Consider the following 12,671-nt stretch of genomic DNA (forward strand, 5'->3'; position numbering starts at 1 on the left):
TTAGGAAGAAACATTCATGAAAAGGTTTATTTTTTCATAGGACACTGTTCCCCAGCCAAGGGGGCCCAGAGTGCCCTCCCCTGAATTCCCCTGCAGCCAGCGGCCTGAGCCCCACTCACACAAAGTTCTGAGCAATGGCCAGCACCTTGGAAAATTCACCTTCCCTCTGGCGAAGGCTGGTAGGGATGGGTGTCTTAATTCGAGTGCCCACAGGGTTACCATTGTCCTCAATGAGGACCACGTTGTTGGAGTCGAACCTGGGGGTCATCTGGGGGCCAGGCATGCGATGCCCCACAATGAGCGCCTTTTTCTTCTGTCCCTTGATGGCCAGCAGTATCCGGTCGCCCACCTTGCCCACCCCACTCTTGTTATAAACATGGATGCAACGAGGAGGGCGATGGTACGGAGTATTCCCCAGGGCACTGTTGTCCACCACACGGACCCGCGTCATCTTCTGAATTGCACTGAAGCTCCCAGTGGTGCTGGGGAAAGAGAAAAAAAGTCTTAGGTCTGTCTCTCTCCCAGTCAGGGTGCAGAGGCCCCTGAGGCCAAGGCCTGGGAGAGATCCAGGTTAGCAATGACATGCTGAACAGAGCAAAACCCAGGGCCCTGACAGAAAATCAGGTGCTTGTGAAGACTTTTCTGTGCCCAAGACAGCTTCCTCACAATCAAAAGCTTCTGTTGCTGGGTCAACATTCCAATTTGGAAGGATTTTAAAGACAGCCCAACTTTCTGTTACAACGAACTTCATGGCAGCCTAACTGAAAGCCTTTGGTATCCAAAAAAACTCTGAGGATTAAGGGAATATTTTATGGGCCAGGCCACACCTATTGCCTAGCCTGTAAAACCTGCTCCCCCAGAATAAACTGATTCCCAAACTTCCCATCTATGTGTTGCTGGGAACCAGGTGATAGGAGTTAAGTAGGTTGGCTAAGGGAGTCCCCTGACATGATGGAAGAAACCAGAAATAAGTCAAGGTTTCAATGCATTTTCCCCCATTAGAATGGAACTTTTTTTTTAAGCAGTACCTATTAAAGGCAGAGACGCTATTGTCAAGCAATCTGATAACAGTGGGATTTCTATTTTCCCAAAGCTAGCACTTTAAGTGCTAGCATTCTCCAGGATAATCCTAGGCTCTCCCCTCGTATCCCACATGCCTACTCTGGGGAAGTTTTATTTATTCCCTTTGCTTCCAACTAGTAAATCCCATCTCTAGCCTTACTCCTCGCCTATATTCTGGCCCTACATTTCCACTCTCAGCTCCCAACATGTCCCACTGATACTGCAGACTCACTAGGTCCCACGCTGACCTCATCATCTCCCCTTGCAAACCTCCCCATGCTGCTACATTTCTGATCTACATAATGGTTTCTCTAGCCTCCAAGCCATAAATCTCTCTCTCCATCAACACTCTGGCTGCCAAGTCCTATTGATACTACCTGTGAAGCTCTTCTGTCCTTTCCCTCCACCTCCACCAATACTTCTGTTTGGCAGCTTTCTCTCTTACACCAAGACTGTTACATTAGTGTCTTGTGTTGCCAGCCAAGAGCTCTTTTAGGACATAAAACTGAGACCACTCCCCTTAGAACTGCTGAATGGTCCACCATTGTCTACACTATTGACCTGGCCCCACTTACCTGCCCTCTGAGGACCATAGAGTACCTTGTGCCCTCCAGGCACGCCAAACCTCTCAGCCCTCTTTGGAGGTCTGGAACCTTCCTGGAGGTCTGGACAGGGCCTGCTCCCACTTCCCTTCTGGGAAGGCTGCCTCTGCTCTCCTTTCCTCCTCTTCCATTAGCAGCTCGGGTCTCAAGCTATCCAAAGTACCGTACAAACCTCTATTATTATACTGGTCACATTTCCTCAGACTTATTTGTTTCCAAGTTTGCTCCTGTGGCCAACTGTGAAGACTCTTTCAGCACAGGAAGCAATTCTTATTCATCTATGACCAACCCTAGGCGCAGTGCTCAGTAAATGCCAGGGAGTAAGTGCACAAATGGGGCCAGGAGGCATGTTTGCCAACAAGAACGAACCCCATGTTCTGTGTCCTAGCTTAGCATCTAAAAGGAGGGGAGGCTGTCACACTTCTATCATGCCAGAGTCTTGGTAATAAGCATATAACATTTTAAAAAGAGCTTCTGTTTTTAAAAGAGGGTTTTCAAGCATGGGGGGAATGACAGGGTTGAGATATGTTGGGGTCACTATAAATCTGGCAAAGACTGAAGTTTCATCTACTATAGGCCATTCCCTCTCCAATAGCAAAGCCACCTCCTTACCAATCCTCTTACCCAACTTGACCAAACCCCAGCTGCTCTGGCCCCTTTAGTTTTCCCAGATGCCAAGCCTACCTCTCTTCATTCCCACTCCCTTTCTAGTCACATAATACCCATCCCTGATGGGAGGTTTACTCCAAGACACAGCTCTAAGAATTGAATGGGAAAGTTACCTGAAACTGCGCTGGCTGAATGCTCTGCTTGCATGAGTGAAGGGGCCCCAGAGCCCAGCAAAAAAAGCCATGGCAAATCCTGCAGGAAAAGAGGGGGAAAGGATTTATTTCTAAATCAGTGTCCTTCCTTACTCAGAGCCAGCCTGCCAAGGACTCATGTGGGAGATGGTACTTCTAGCGTAAGATCATTAGTCACTAAATATAAATCTTAGTGGTTAAAAGATACGCAGATGATTAGATCGAACTCCAGCTACAGTTTTGCTGATTCATATTTTAACTGGGGTCAGAGAGTTGGAACGGCCCACAGCAGTTCTTGCTATAATACAATAGCACAGAGGATGCCTTCCTGGTTACATCACTTCCACAGACAGGAAGAAAGCAGGAATCCTCTGGTATACACCCACCTAGTGACCCCTCCCCAAGTCCTCCAGAGGCCTGCATACTAGTGCCACCATTGACACTCAGGTGCCTCCTGAAGTCTGAACTTTACTCCCTAAAGGTAAACTGCCCGAGCAGCGGCTGTATTGTCTTGTCACCACATTACCTTTCCCCAAATATAAAAGCCAGAACACCTGGGTAGCTCAGGGCTAGCCAAGTAGAGCCAAAGGATGTCCTTGCCAAGTCAATCACCAAAGCCGCTATCTGGGTCAGTATCCCAAACAACAATATAACACGGAAAAACTACCTGCCCCACACTACAGCTGAAAGCAGAGTTTGGGAGAACAAGTTGGAGATAAAAGGACAAACCCCAACCCAACACCAATGCCTCCAACTTGGAGAACCCCAACCCTGTGGCTCCCTAGCACCAACAAATATGGCAACCCCAGCTGCCGGCCAACACTTGGGCATCAGTTAGGGCCATGTGTAAGAAAATCCTACAGCCAGCTGCAAAACATGCCTGTTCTATCCAAACGTTTGGCTGCACATGGCCTCATGGAGAACTCTGCTGAGAAAGACCTCTACCACACACAGCCTTCCCTCACCTAAGTTCAAAGCACCTCAGATAAGATTTTATTTAATAAGGGTGGGAGAGGGAGCCACTATTTACTTCCAAAGAAATATCCAGACACTCCAGAAATGTTTATTAACTACAATTTAGCCTCAAATCACAAGCTTAGTCACCAGTGTTTTCCATAAGACAACTCAGGAAGCACTGGCCAAAATGTAACTATGATCAGAAAAGTAATTGCAAAAGGCAGCAGTGAACTTATAGAACTATCAACATCTGACACATTGAATCAAAGACTAGCAGACCAGGCCAGCTTTACCTTTATTTTTTTTTTTTTTTTAAAGATTTTATTTTTTTTTATTTATTCATGATAGTCACAGAGAGAGAGAGAGGCAGAGACACAGGCAGAGGGAGAAGCAGGCTCCATGCACCGGGAGCCCGATGTGGGATTCGATCCCGGGTCTCCAGGATCGCGCCCTGGGCCAAAGGCAGGCGCCAAACCGCTGCGCCACCCAGGGATCCCTCAGCTTTACCTTTAAAGCTGGGTGACCTGGGACAAGAACTCTTGAGCTTTGACTTCCCCATCTGCAATAACTACTCACAGCTGGTCATGGGATAAGCTGTATGAAGCACGGAGCACAGTCCCTGACACTCAGAACCTACTGGCTGTCTCTGTCACCATCATCATGGCCCATCCAATTACATCTCGTCTTACAGATGAGGAAACAGAGATACAGAGAGACTACAGAGTGATGAAGTGACTTGTGTGAAGACTCACAGCTAGCCACAGGCAAACCCAGAACCAGGCCTAGCCTCAGTCCAAGGGTCTTCCCCAACACCTTATAGCTTCACCCAGCCATATAATGCTCACTTCTTGCAGGAGAGTTCAGGGTGAGCAGTGGCAGATTTAAGGGTCATCTGGTCTGCTTATTTTTTTTCTTTCTTTTTTTTTTTTTTTTTAAGATTTTACTTATGTATTCATGAGAGAGAGAGAGAGGCAGAGACACAGGTAGAGGGAGAAGCAGACTCCTCACAGGAACCCAATGTGGGACTCGATCCTGGAACTCCAGGATCACGCCCTGAGCCAAAAGCAGACACTCAACCACTGAGCCACCCAGGCATCCGTTTTCTTTCTTTTTGAAAGCCAATAGTTATAACACACCAGGCACTAGACTGAGGGCTTTACGTTATCCTCTCATTTAAGCTTCACAAAAACTCTATGGAACAGGCATTAGTATTAGCCTCATTTCACACATGAGGAAATAAGGCCCGTTGAGGTTAGAGAATTCGCCCAAGGTCACACAGCCAGGAGTGACAAAGGTGAAATCTGAACCCCAGTAGCTGGGCTTCCCAAACCCAACAGCTCTTACTCAACAGCTAACATGCATGGTTTAACTTTAAATATTAATATTTTTCCAACTGTGAATTCATCTTTGTTCCATCACTGGTATCACAGGCACATTTTTCTCTTGCCCAACTCAACGCTTGCTGAATCAACTGAAATGTATAAACACCAGGTGAAAATTACTCACTTTAATCCGATTTAAGTTTTGAAGACAATGTGTAGTGTAGGTGGCAAGAATAACTCCAGACTGAACAATAACTAAAAACTAGCCTTAAAAAAAGTTTTTTTAAAGGCTCTGAAAAGCAGTCCGTCTGGTCCAGGCTGCAGGGACCTCTGATGTCAGCTAAGCTTTCCCATCTGACTCTAGCGGGCCCTTGTTCTCACTCCCAGGAAGAGGCTCCTCAGCTCCTCCACAGAACCCTCAAGATTAGCCCAGCACCACCCACCCACATTCCCTCTCCTGAGAACTGCAACACCCTCCCCCTCCACACTGCACCTCTTCCTCAATAACACTTATGTTAATCCAAGGACTGCCAAAGTGCTGGGGGCTTCCCAGAACTTTCCCGACTTGGGTCCAACAAACCCACGATTCAAGGCACCTCTCTCCAATCTGTTGGGCAGCCTGGGCACAGACCCAAACCCAGACCTCTTCTCCATGCCTTGCTCATAAGCCACCCCCACAACCTATGCCCATCTCTGCCCAGCTAAATCTGACCCAGCGCCAAATGCATCTCCTCCAGGAAGCTTTGTGTAAAATTGCAGCATCATTTGCTACCCCTCTTGTACATTGAGGACACTGGGGGATCCCGTGCCAGAGGAACTCTCATAGCTCCAATGTTCACTATCCAAACTCAGTCACTGCATAAATTTAGATACTTTTTTTGAGATAAGGCTGATAACACTTAACATTCTAGTTCTTGCTATTCATTCTCCAAAATTCAGGAACCAGAGATCTTGGTAACATGGCATCTGAACTCACACAAGAATTCACAGATCATATAGACTCAGATCATAAGGATTATGTGTAGTGCCCTCAGACACAGGAGCAACACACTCATATCTCCAGGGGGTGCTTCCATTTTCACAAGGTCCAATTCAAAGACTTTTCACTAGCTCTTTAGTGGATTTGATAGTGACTGCCGCCACACCCAAAGAACTTAAGACATCCAGTGAACAGCAGTAAGCATTCTCATAAACAAGAAAGCACAGAAGAACCAAATATGTTCACTTACTGTATACATGTCCCTTGTTTCTTTAAAATAACAAAAACAAAAACCTATGGTCCCCTCCATTCCCACTCCAGCAAAAGACCCCAGCAAGTCTTGATAGAGTAGGAACACAATGAATATTTGTTGAATAAAATAAATGAGGTAGCCAACAGAAAAACAGAATCCCTTCACCTGTGGCTCCACACAGAAGGAAAGCCAGACCCTGTAGAGCTCTTACCTGTGTATCAGGAACCGGGACATCACATGCAAGCATACTTTAGAACCACAGCACCAGTCATGGGAGGATCAGCCCATGCCATGTTTACAAGCCCCTAGAATCATCTCAGTGGGCCTACAATGCCCACTGGTCATTCTTGTGTCCTTCATTCAGGCTCCCAGTGACTTGGGGAAGCCTCCCTGACAAAGGAAAAACACCTCATCCCACCACTAAATAACTGGTTTGGATCAGACAAGAGTAATGGAGGCAGCAATATACTTCAAAGCAACTCTGAATGACCTTGATGTTATTTCCCAGCATAAATCCATCAGCAGACATAGGCCCTGATTCACTTCAGAGCAGTCTATATATAATGCTTTGTTTCACAAGCAATGTCATTCTGAGTCTTGTATTTGCACAGGAAAAAAAACCCCAATGACATTTCCTTCTCCACAACACTCTCACTCAGAGGTCAACTATTCAGGAGACTCCAGTGCCAGAGATGGCTTTTCATGCCACTTCCTGGTCAGCATCAAGTATTGCCCTCCAGGTTTAGGGTATGAATCACAACCTCTCCGGAGAGAGGGAAGGGGGGTGGGGGGAGCAAGAGAAGGAAGGAAGGAAGAAAGGAGGGAGGGAGGGAGAAGGGGAGGGAGGGAGGGAATGAAAGAGAGAGATTACTTCATACAGTCCAAGAATTGTGTTCATTTTCCATCCTGGTTTAGCTTTAAGATCTCCCTTCCATTTTGAAGGCCAGGGAGGGCTGTAAGTTTCAGGGACACACAGGTGAATATTTTACTTGGCAACACCTTATAGGTCCCATTGGAAATACACTCAGTGAGAGCAGGGACCAGGTCTGCACTGGTCAGTGCTACACACTAGAAAACTCAGTGTAATTGCACACAAATGGAGTTTACTAAGTATCTATTAAATGAATACAATTCAATCTGCAACTGCAATTCATGCTCAAGTTCCAGAGAGGTTCCATAATGGAGGGGTTGGTGGTCTTTCTTGTGTCCTTCACTCAGGCTCCCAGTGACTTGGGGGAAGCCTCCTAGACAAGGAGAACTCATGTTTAGTGAATTTTAACACACAGAGACTCAGCTGGAAAAGCAGACAGAAAGAGCCTATACCTCTGGTGCTTTCAGGAAAGCAAGAATGTACCACTTGAGCAAGGATCAGCAAAATGGTATACTTAGTATCAGAGATATATACATGGATACAGGGGATCCCTGGGTGGCTCAGTGGTTTAGTGCCTGCCTTCAGCTCAGGCCCTGATCCTGGAGTCCACGGATCAAGTCCCACATCAGGCTCCTTGCATGGAGCCTGCTTCTCACTCTGCCTGTGCCTCTAGCGCGCTCTCTCTCTCTCTCTCTCTATCATGAATAAATAAATAACATCTTAAAAAAATAAGAGAGAGATATACATGCATACATATATATTGTCTCCACCTGAACAATTTCCATCTTTAAGTGCCTGAACATGTTAAGTACATTTTAAAGGACTCTCAAGAGGAATAGACTCTAAAAATAGAGCAAAAAAAAAAAAAAAAAGTTCAGCACAATCACAAAGGTGTGTTCAAAGGACATTGTCAGTAACTGAAAAGAAACACTACACAAATGCAAGGTCTAGCCACAAAAAGGAAAAACACTTAGTGTAAAGATAGAAGCATCCCTCTTAATTAAAGCAGGGAAAGGCAGAAGCCTACCCATTTCTTCTGTACCAAAAAGTACTCTTATTTGTTGCTTAAAAACTCATTATTTGGGACGCCTGGGTGGCTCAGCAGTTGAGCGTCTGCCTTCGGCTCAGGGTGTGGCCGCAGTTCAGAGATCGAGTCCCATGTCAGGCTCCTACAGGGAGCCTGCTTCTCCCTCTGCCTGTGTCTCTGCCTCTCTCTGTGTCTCTCATGAATAAATAGGTAAAATCTTAAAAAAAAAAAAAAAAAAAAAAAAAAAACTCATTGTTTTGTTGTCCAAGTAGTCCCTTTTAGGAAGTTTTGTGCATTTTTTTTCAAACCTCATCCAAGTAGAATATATTACAATTCTCAAAGTACTTTCATAGATCACTTTGTTGGATGATTCCCTTTTTTTTAAAGATTTTATTTTATTTTTTAAGATTTTATTTATTTATTCATGAGACACACAGAGCGAGGCAGAGACACAGGCAGAGGGAGAAGCAGGCTCGATGCAGGGAGCCCGACATGGGACTCGATCCTTGGACTCCACAATCATGCCCTGAACCAAAGGCAGATGCTAAACCGCTGAGCCACCCAGGCGTCCCAAGATTTTATTTTTAAGTAATCTCTACATCCAACATGGGGCTCGAACTCACTTACTCTACTGACTGAGCCAATGGATGATTCCCTTGATGAGCACCCAAGAGAAACCTATAGACAAGTAACAAAAAGGAACAGTCTGCAAGGGGCTGAATCTGCTAAGGGTTTTTGAATAGTTCTGAGGGCTCAATAAAGTACCATTTGCAGATGAAGAAATGAAGTCCAAAATACTAAGCAACTTGCTGACTGTCCAAGGTCAGAAGTCTGTATCTATTTTACCCTATACAACTAAGATGGCTGCTCTAATCACTAATAAACTTCACAGAAACACACCTCACAGAGGGCAAGCATTCTTTCTCTTCTGCCAAATCTTTTAAAATTCAGGTATTAAAAAGCTTTTTCATTAAATTAAATTTCACTTAGCTAACATACAGTGCAGTATAGGTTTCTGGAATAGAATTAGCACTGATTTATCACTTATATACAACACCCAGTGTTTAATACCGTCTATCTAGCCAATCCCCCACCTACGTAAAAAGCTTTTTTTTTTTTTTTAAGGTTTATTTACTTTAAAGAGAGAGCATGCATGCACAAGTGAGGGGAGGGGCAAAGGGAGAGAATCTCAAGCAGACTCCCCACCGAGTGCACAGCCCCATGCAGACTCAATCCCATGACCTTGAGATCATGACCTGAGCCAAAACCGAGAATTGGATGCTTAACTGACAGAGCCACCCAGGCACCCCCTGTCTTTTCAATAAATATCTACACTACACCCAGCCCAGGACCAAAGCTGAAACTGATCTGATTCTCCTACCAAGGTGTCAGTTTTCACAGCATCACTATCAATAAGCAAAGCATCCCTCCATGGTACAGTGGGCTGTTTCTACCAAGGCTACCAGTGAGGGCCCCATTTCTCAATTTCATTCACAAAGATAAAATGTTTCCAGGGTTCTTGTCCCATGCTTATTTATTTACCTTATGTTCCACCTGGTTAAGAAAGTACTTAAAATAGTGGTTCTTTAATATACATGATAATTCTCAATTATTCAAGTTGGTTTTTCAGTGTGTGGATTTTATCTATTCTAGTTTTGCTGCATGCGCGCGCGCGCACACACACACACACACACACACACACACACACACACCATCCCTACCTCGCAAGTGTCCCAGAAATAAGTCTGTAACAATCTTGGTATGGTCAAAGTCAGAAAAACTGTACAAGGCAAAATTAAGTTCTACTTAATCACATACACTAATCCTTCCCATTAGTACCTCTACTGGGCCAGTGGCAAGGAGCCGGGTTTATGGAGATGTCAGTTGGGCAGGCAGGCAGTAGAGAAAAGGAAAAGCCTAGAGGAGCCCCTGGTCTCAAAGACAGGATGCTGCTAATGGAAAGCACATCTCTTTGACTTCCATCCTCTGGCGCCTCAGAAACTCTGTCAACTAGGAGTCCTAGGGAAGACCAATGAAGCATGCAAATGAAAATGCTTTGGCTTCCTTCAAGAAAGGGGTCATCCTCAAGTGAGGAATCCCTCTCTGAATTAACCAGTAGGGACTAGGTCTGCAGCATAAGCAGTCTGTTCCCATGGATGCTGACCAGGGAGAAGAGCTTCACTCCCTAATTCTCAGGGAGGCACCATGGGTGTGTCTTAAGATTCTTCACTCCTAAAAGTGTTTTTCAGCTAAAGTAGACATGACGAAGTGCTTCTTCCCTTTTCTAAAGACACAAATGATTTTTAGAAAGTTTTTGATGGGGACTTTCTCACTCTGACTTGTTTTTCACTAATAAAGAGTAAGCTACCTAGTGCCTTTCTTAACAAGAGAGTGGATCATCTGAGCCAGAGCAACATTGCTGGACTCTGAATCAGTCCTCTCTTACAAACTGGTTGTCACTGCTAATACGCCTGTACAATTGCACGAGGGTGAGCTACAACCCAAAACAAATCAGCCTCTAAAATGAAAGATAAAAAAAAAGATAAAAAAATAAAAATAAAAATAAAAAAATAAAATAAAATGAAAGATAACTTATAGCTAGTCCCCCCATAACCATAAGAACTACCCAAGTAACAAATAGGAAAATCCATTTTATGTGGATCCCCGAACACAAAAACGGGGCAAGGCAGGTTTTAAAGGACTCTTATATCATCTAAAATTCTAAATGCTGAGGAGAGTCTAAATAATAATGTTCAGGGATCCCTGGGTGGCGCAGCGGTTTGGCGCCTGCCTTTGGCTCAGGGCGTGATCCTGGAGACCCAAGATCGAATCCCACATCGGGCTCCCGGTGCATGGAGCCTGCTTCTCCCTCTGCCTATGTCTCTGCTTCTCTCTCTCTCTGTGTGACTATCATAAATAAAAAATAAATAAATAAATAAATAAATAAATAAATAATGTTCAGTGCCTAACAGAGTGCCACCTGAAAAATGAATTCCATGCCAAGGTGTTTACCCCTGATATTCAGGAGCAACAATAAACTATTTTGGCCACTGTTTCTTCATGGATTCCACAGTGCATGTGATTCAATTATCATTTCAGGGTTTTTGAAAAGTTCCCTCTTCTGTCTGTTAATATGTGGTAATCTTAATCAGGCACAGACAGAAATAGACCAGGAATCCCCCACATGTTCAGATTAAAAAATAGTGATACATAAGAAATACCTTGCAGTGATCCTCAGAGATCCACTTCCATTACAAGTGCTATTGGCAATGGATCACACCAGCTTTACAACCACAAAATCAACACAATAAGCAAGAAGCTCCATAGGAAATATGCCTCCAAGAAGCTCTAAGGCTTGAATGGACAATTCCATCCAAGAAAAATAAAAACAAAAACAAAAAAAGAGTAGATTCCTTGTCATCTAAACTGCTTGCTCCTACCCAAAACAACTTGCAGAATTCAAATCTACAATGACCCTTCCCACCAGGAAGTCTACCAAAGACAGTTTCACCCCACACTCCTTTCTACCCTTCCCAAGTAAGCCAACCCACCTCCTATCTTGACAAAATGATTGTTCTTAAATTGCATTAACTTCCATGAATGAAGAGTAAACAGTCTTTCTTCCTGGACAGTTATCTCCCTAAAAAAAAAAAAAAAAAAAAAAAAAAATAGAGAGAGAGACACACTCTATTCTTTACGGTATGTTCCCAGGGTGCTGAATCCTCGTGTACAGTTTAAATGACTGAACATTCAGACTGAGGAAGGCAAGAAAGCAAACAGGAGGATACAGAAGATCAATACATTTTGAAGTTTTCCGTGACACACAAAAAGCACAGGTTAGGGTATAACACCTAACACATTCACATCCGTATGTGCACCTGAAGCAAGCATCAAGAAATAATACTTGGTCTAGGTACGATGCACAGTGATCTCTTCTTCTTTTTCTTCTTCTTCTTTTTTTTTTTTTTTTCTCTTTTTTAATGATGGCCATGATGCACTAAACTGGATCCCAGCTAACCAATGGGACTTAGTTTGAATGGGAGTTCAGTTTGAACTGCAACAAGTCACACCCCCCAGGGGCATTCCACAAGCAGTTTGAAGGAACCCTTCAAAAAGCCAGCGGCCAGCAGAGAAAAACGACCAATCACGAGAACCAGACACAGCCAGGTGGGCAATGCCCTTCCTCCTCCGTCCAGCAGCCGAGCCGAGCCGAGCCGGGGTGTAAGTAGCTCCTAATCTCCCAGCTTTTTCCAAGTCACCCAACGGGACTCCATCACATGCCCTTCTGTTACCCTGTTTGTAAATTCAGTCCAATCTCTTAGGACGGCAAAGTTCACTGACTGCCCACTCTGGAAAGCAAGACTTGCTCTTTGTCCCCAGACCGACCCCCTTCACGCCCGGAGGAAAAGAGCCTTCCCCAAATTCAGTGCACAGGGTGGTGCTCTGCGTGCCTCTGCGATCTCTGCGTGGGTGCCACAGGCACACACAAGCCTGTCCCTCCCTCTCCCTTCCCCTCTCTCCATCTTTCCAGGCTTAGTCCCAGGCTGATGCAGCCTCTGGTGAAATGAGAAACCAGGGAAGCCCCTGGAGCCGGGGGAGCCACGCATCCGCTCGACAGTGAAAGCAGCGGACTGGCTCTCCACACCACAGAAGCGCCTGGCAGGCGAGTCCCAAAGTCGTCGGAAGACGGGGAGGGGAGGGAGGGGAGGGGAGGGAGGGAAGCGGAGAGAAGCAGACAAACTCGAGGAGCCGCGCGCCGCACAGCGACCGGCTGAGGCCGCGGGTCAAGGCTGCAGCG

General features: G+C 45.2%; 2 protein-coding genes across 4 annotated transcripts in view; one reads left to right on the plus strand and one right to left on the minus strand.

Annotated features, from left to right (window-relative positions):
• MRPL14 (mitochondrial ribosomal protein L14) overlaps positions 1-12,671 on the minus strand; it is a 13,935-nt gene continuing 1,264 nt past the window's right edge. For 2 of the 3 annotated variants that reach the window (XM_038554189.1, XM_038554190.1), the window contains exons 2-3: positions 2,447-2,525; positions 1-482 (exon numbers count right to left, since the gene is read on the minus strand). In XM_038554189.1, the coding sequence (XP_038410117.1) occupies positions 116-482; positions 2,447-2,517 (438 nt within the window). In that variant the 5' untranslated portion in view covers positions 2,518-2,525 and the 3' untranslated portion in view covers positions 1-115. Of the gene's footprint in view, positions 483-2,446; positions 2,526-11,424; positions 11,493-12,671 lie in introns of those variants that run through there. The other variant, XM_038554188.1, reaches the window with a different exon arrangement.
• Positions 12,405-12,671, plus strand: part of TMEM63B (transmembrane protein 63B) — a 25,142-nt gene continuing 24,875 nt past the window's right edge. The window contains exon 1 of the mRNA XM_038554186.1: positions 12,405-12,536. The gene's annotated coding sequence lies outside the window, so the exon portion shown is untranslated. The remainder of the gene's footprint in view (positions 12,537-12,671) is intronic.

Source organism: Canis lupus, chromosome 12 (assembly GCF_011100685.1).
Source record: "Canis lupus familiaris isolate Mischka breed German Shepherd chromosome 12, alternate assembly UU_Cfam_GSD_1.0, whole genome shotgun sequence".
NCBI classification, from domain to species: Eukaryota; Metazoa; Chordata; class Mammalia; order Carnivora; family Canidae; genus Canis; species Canis lupus.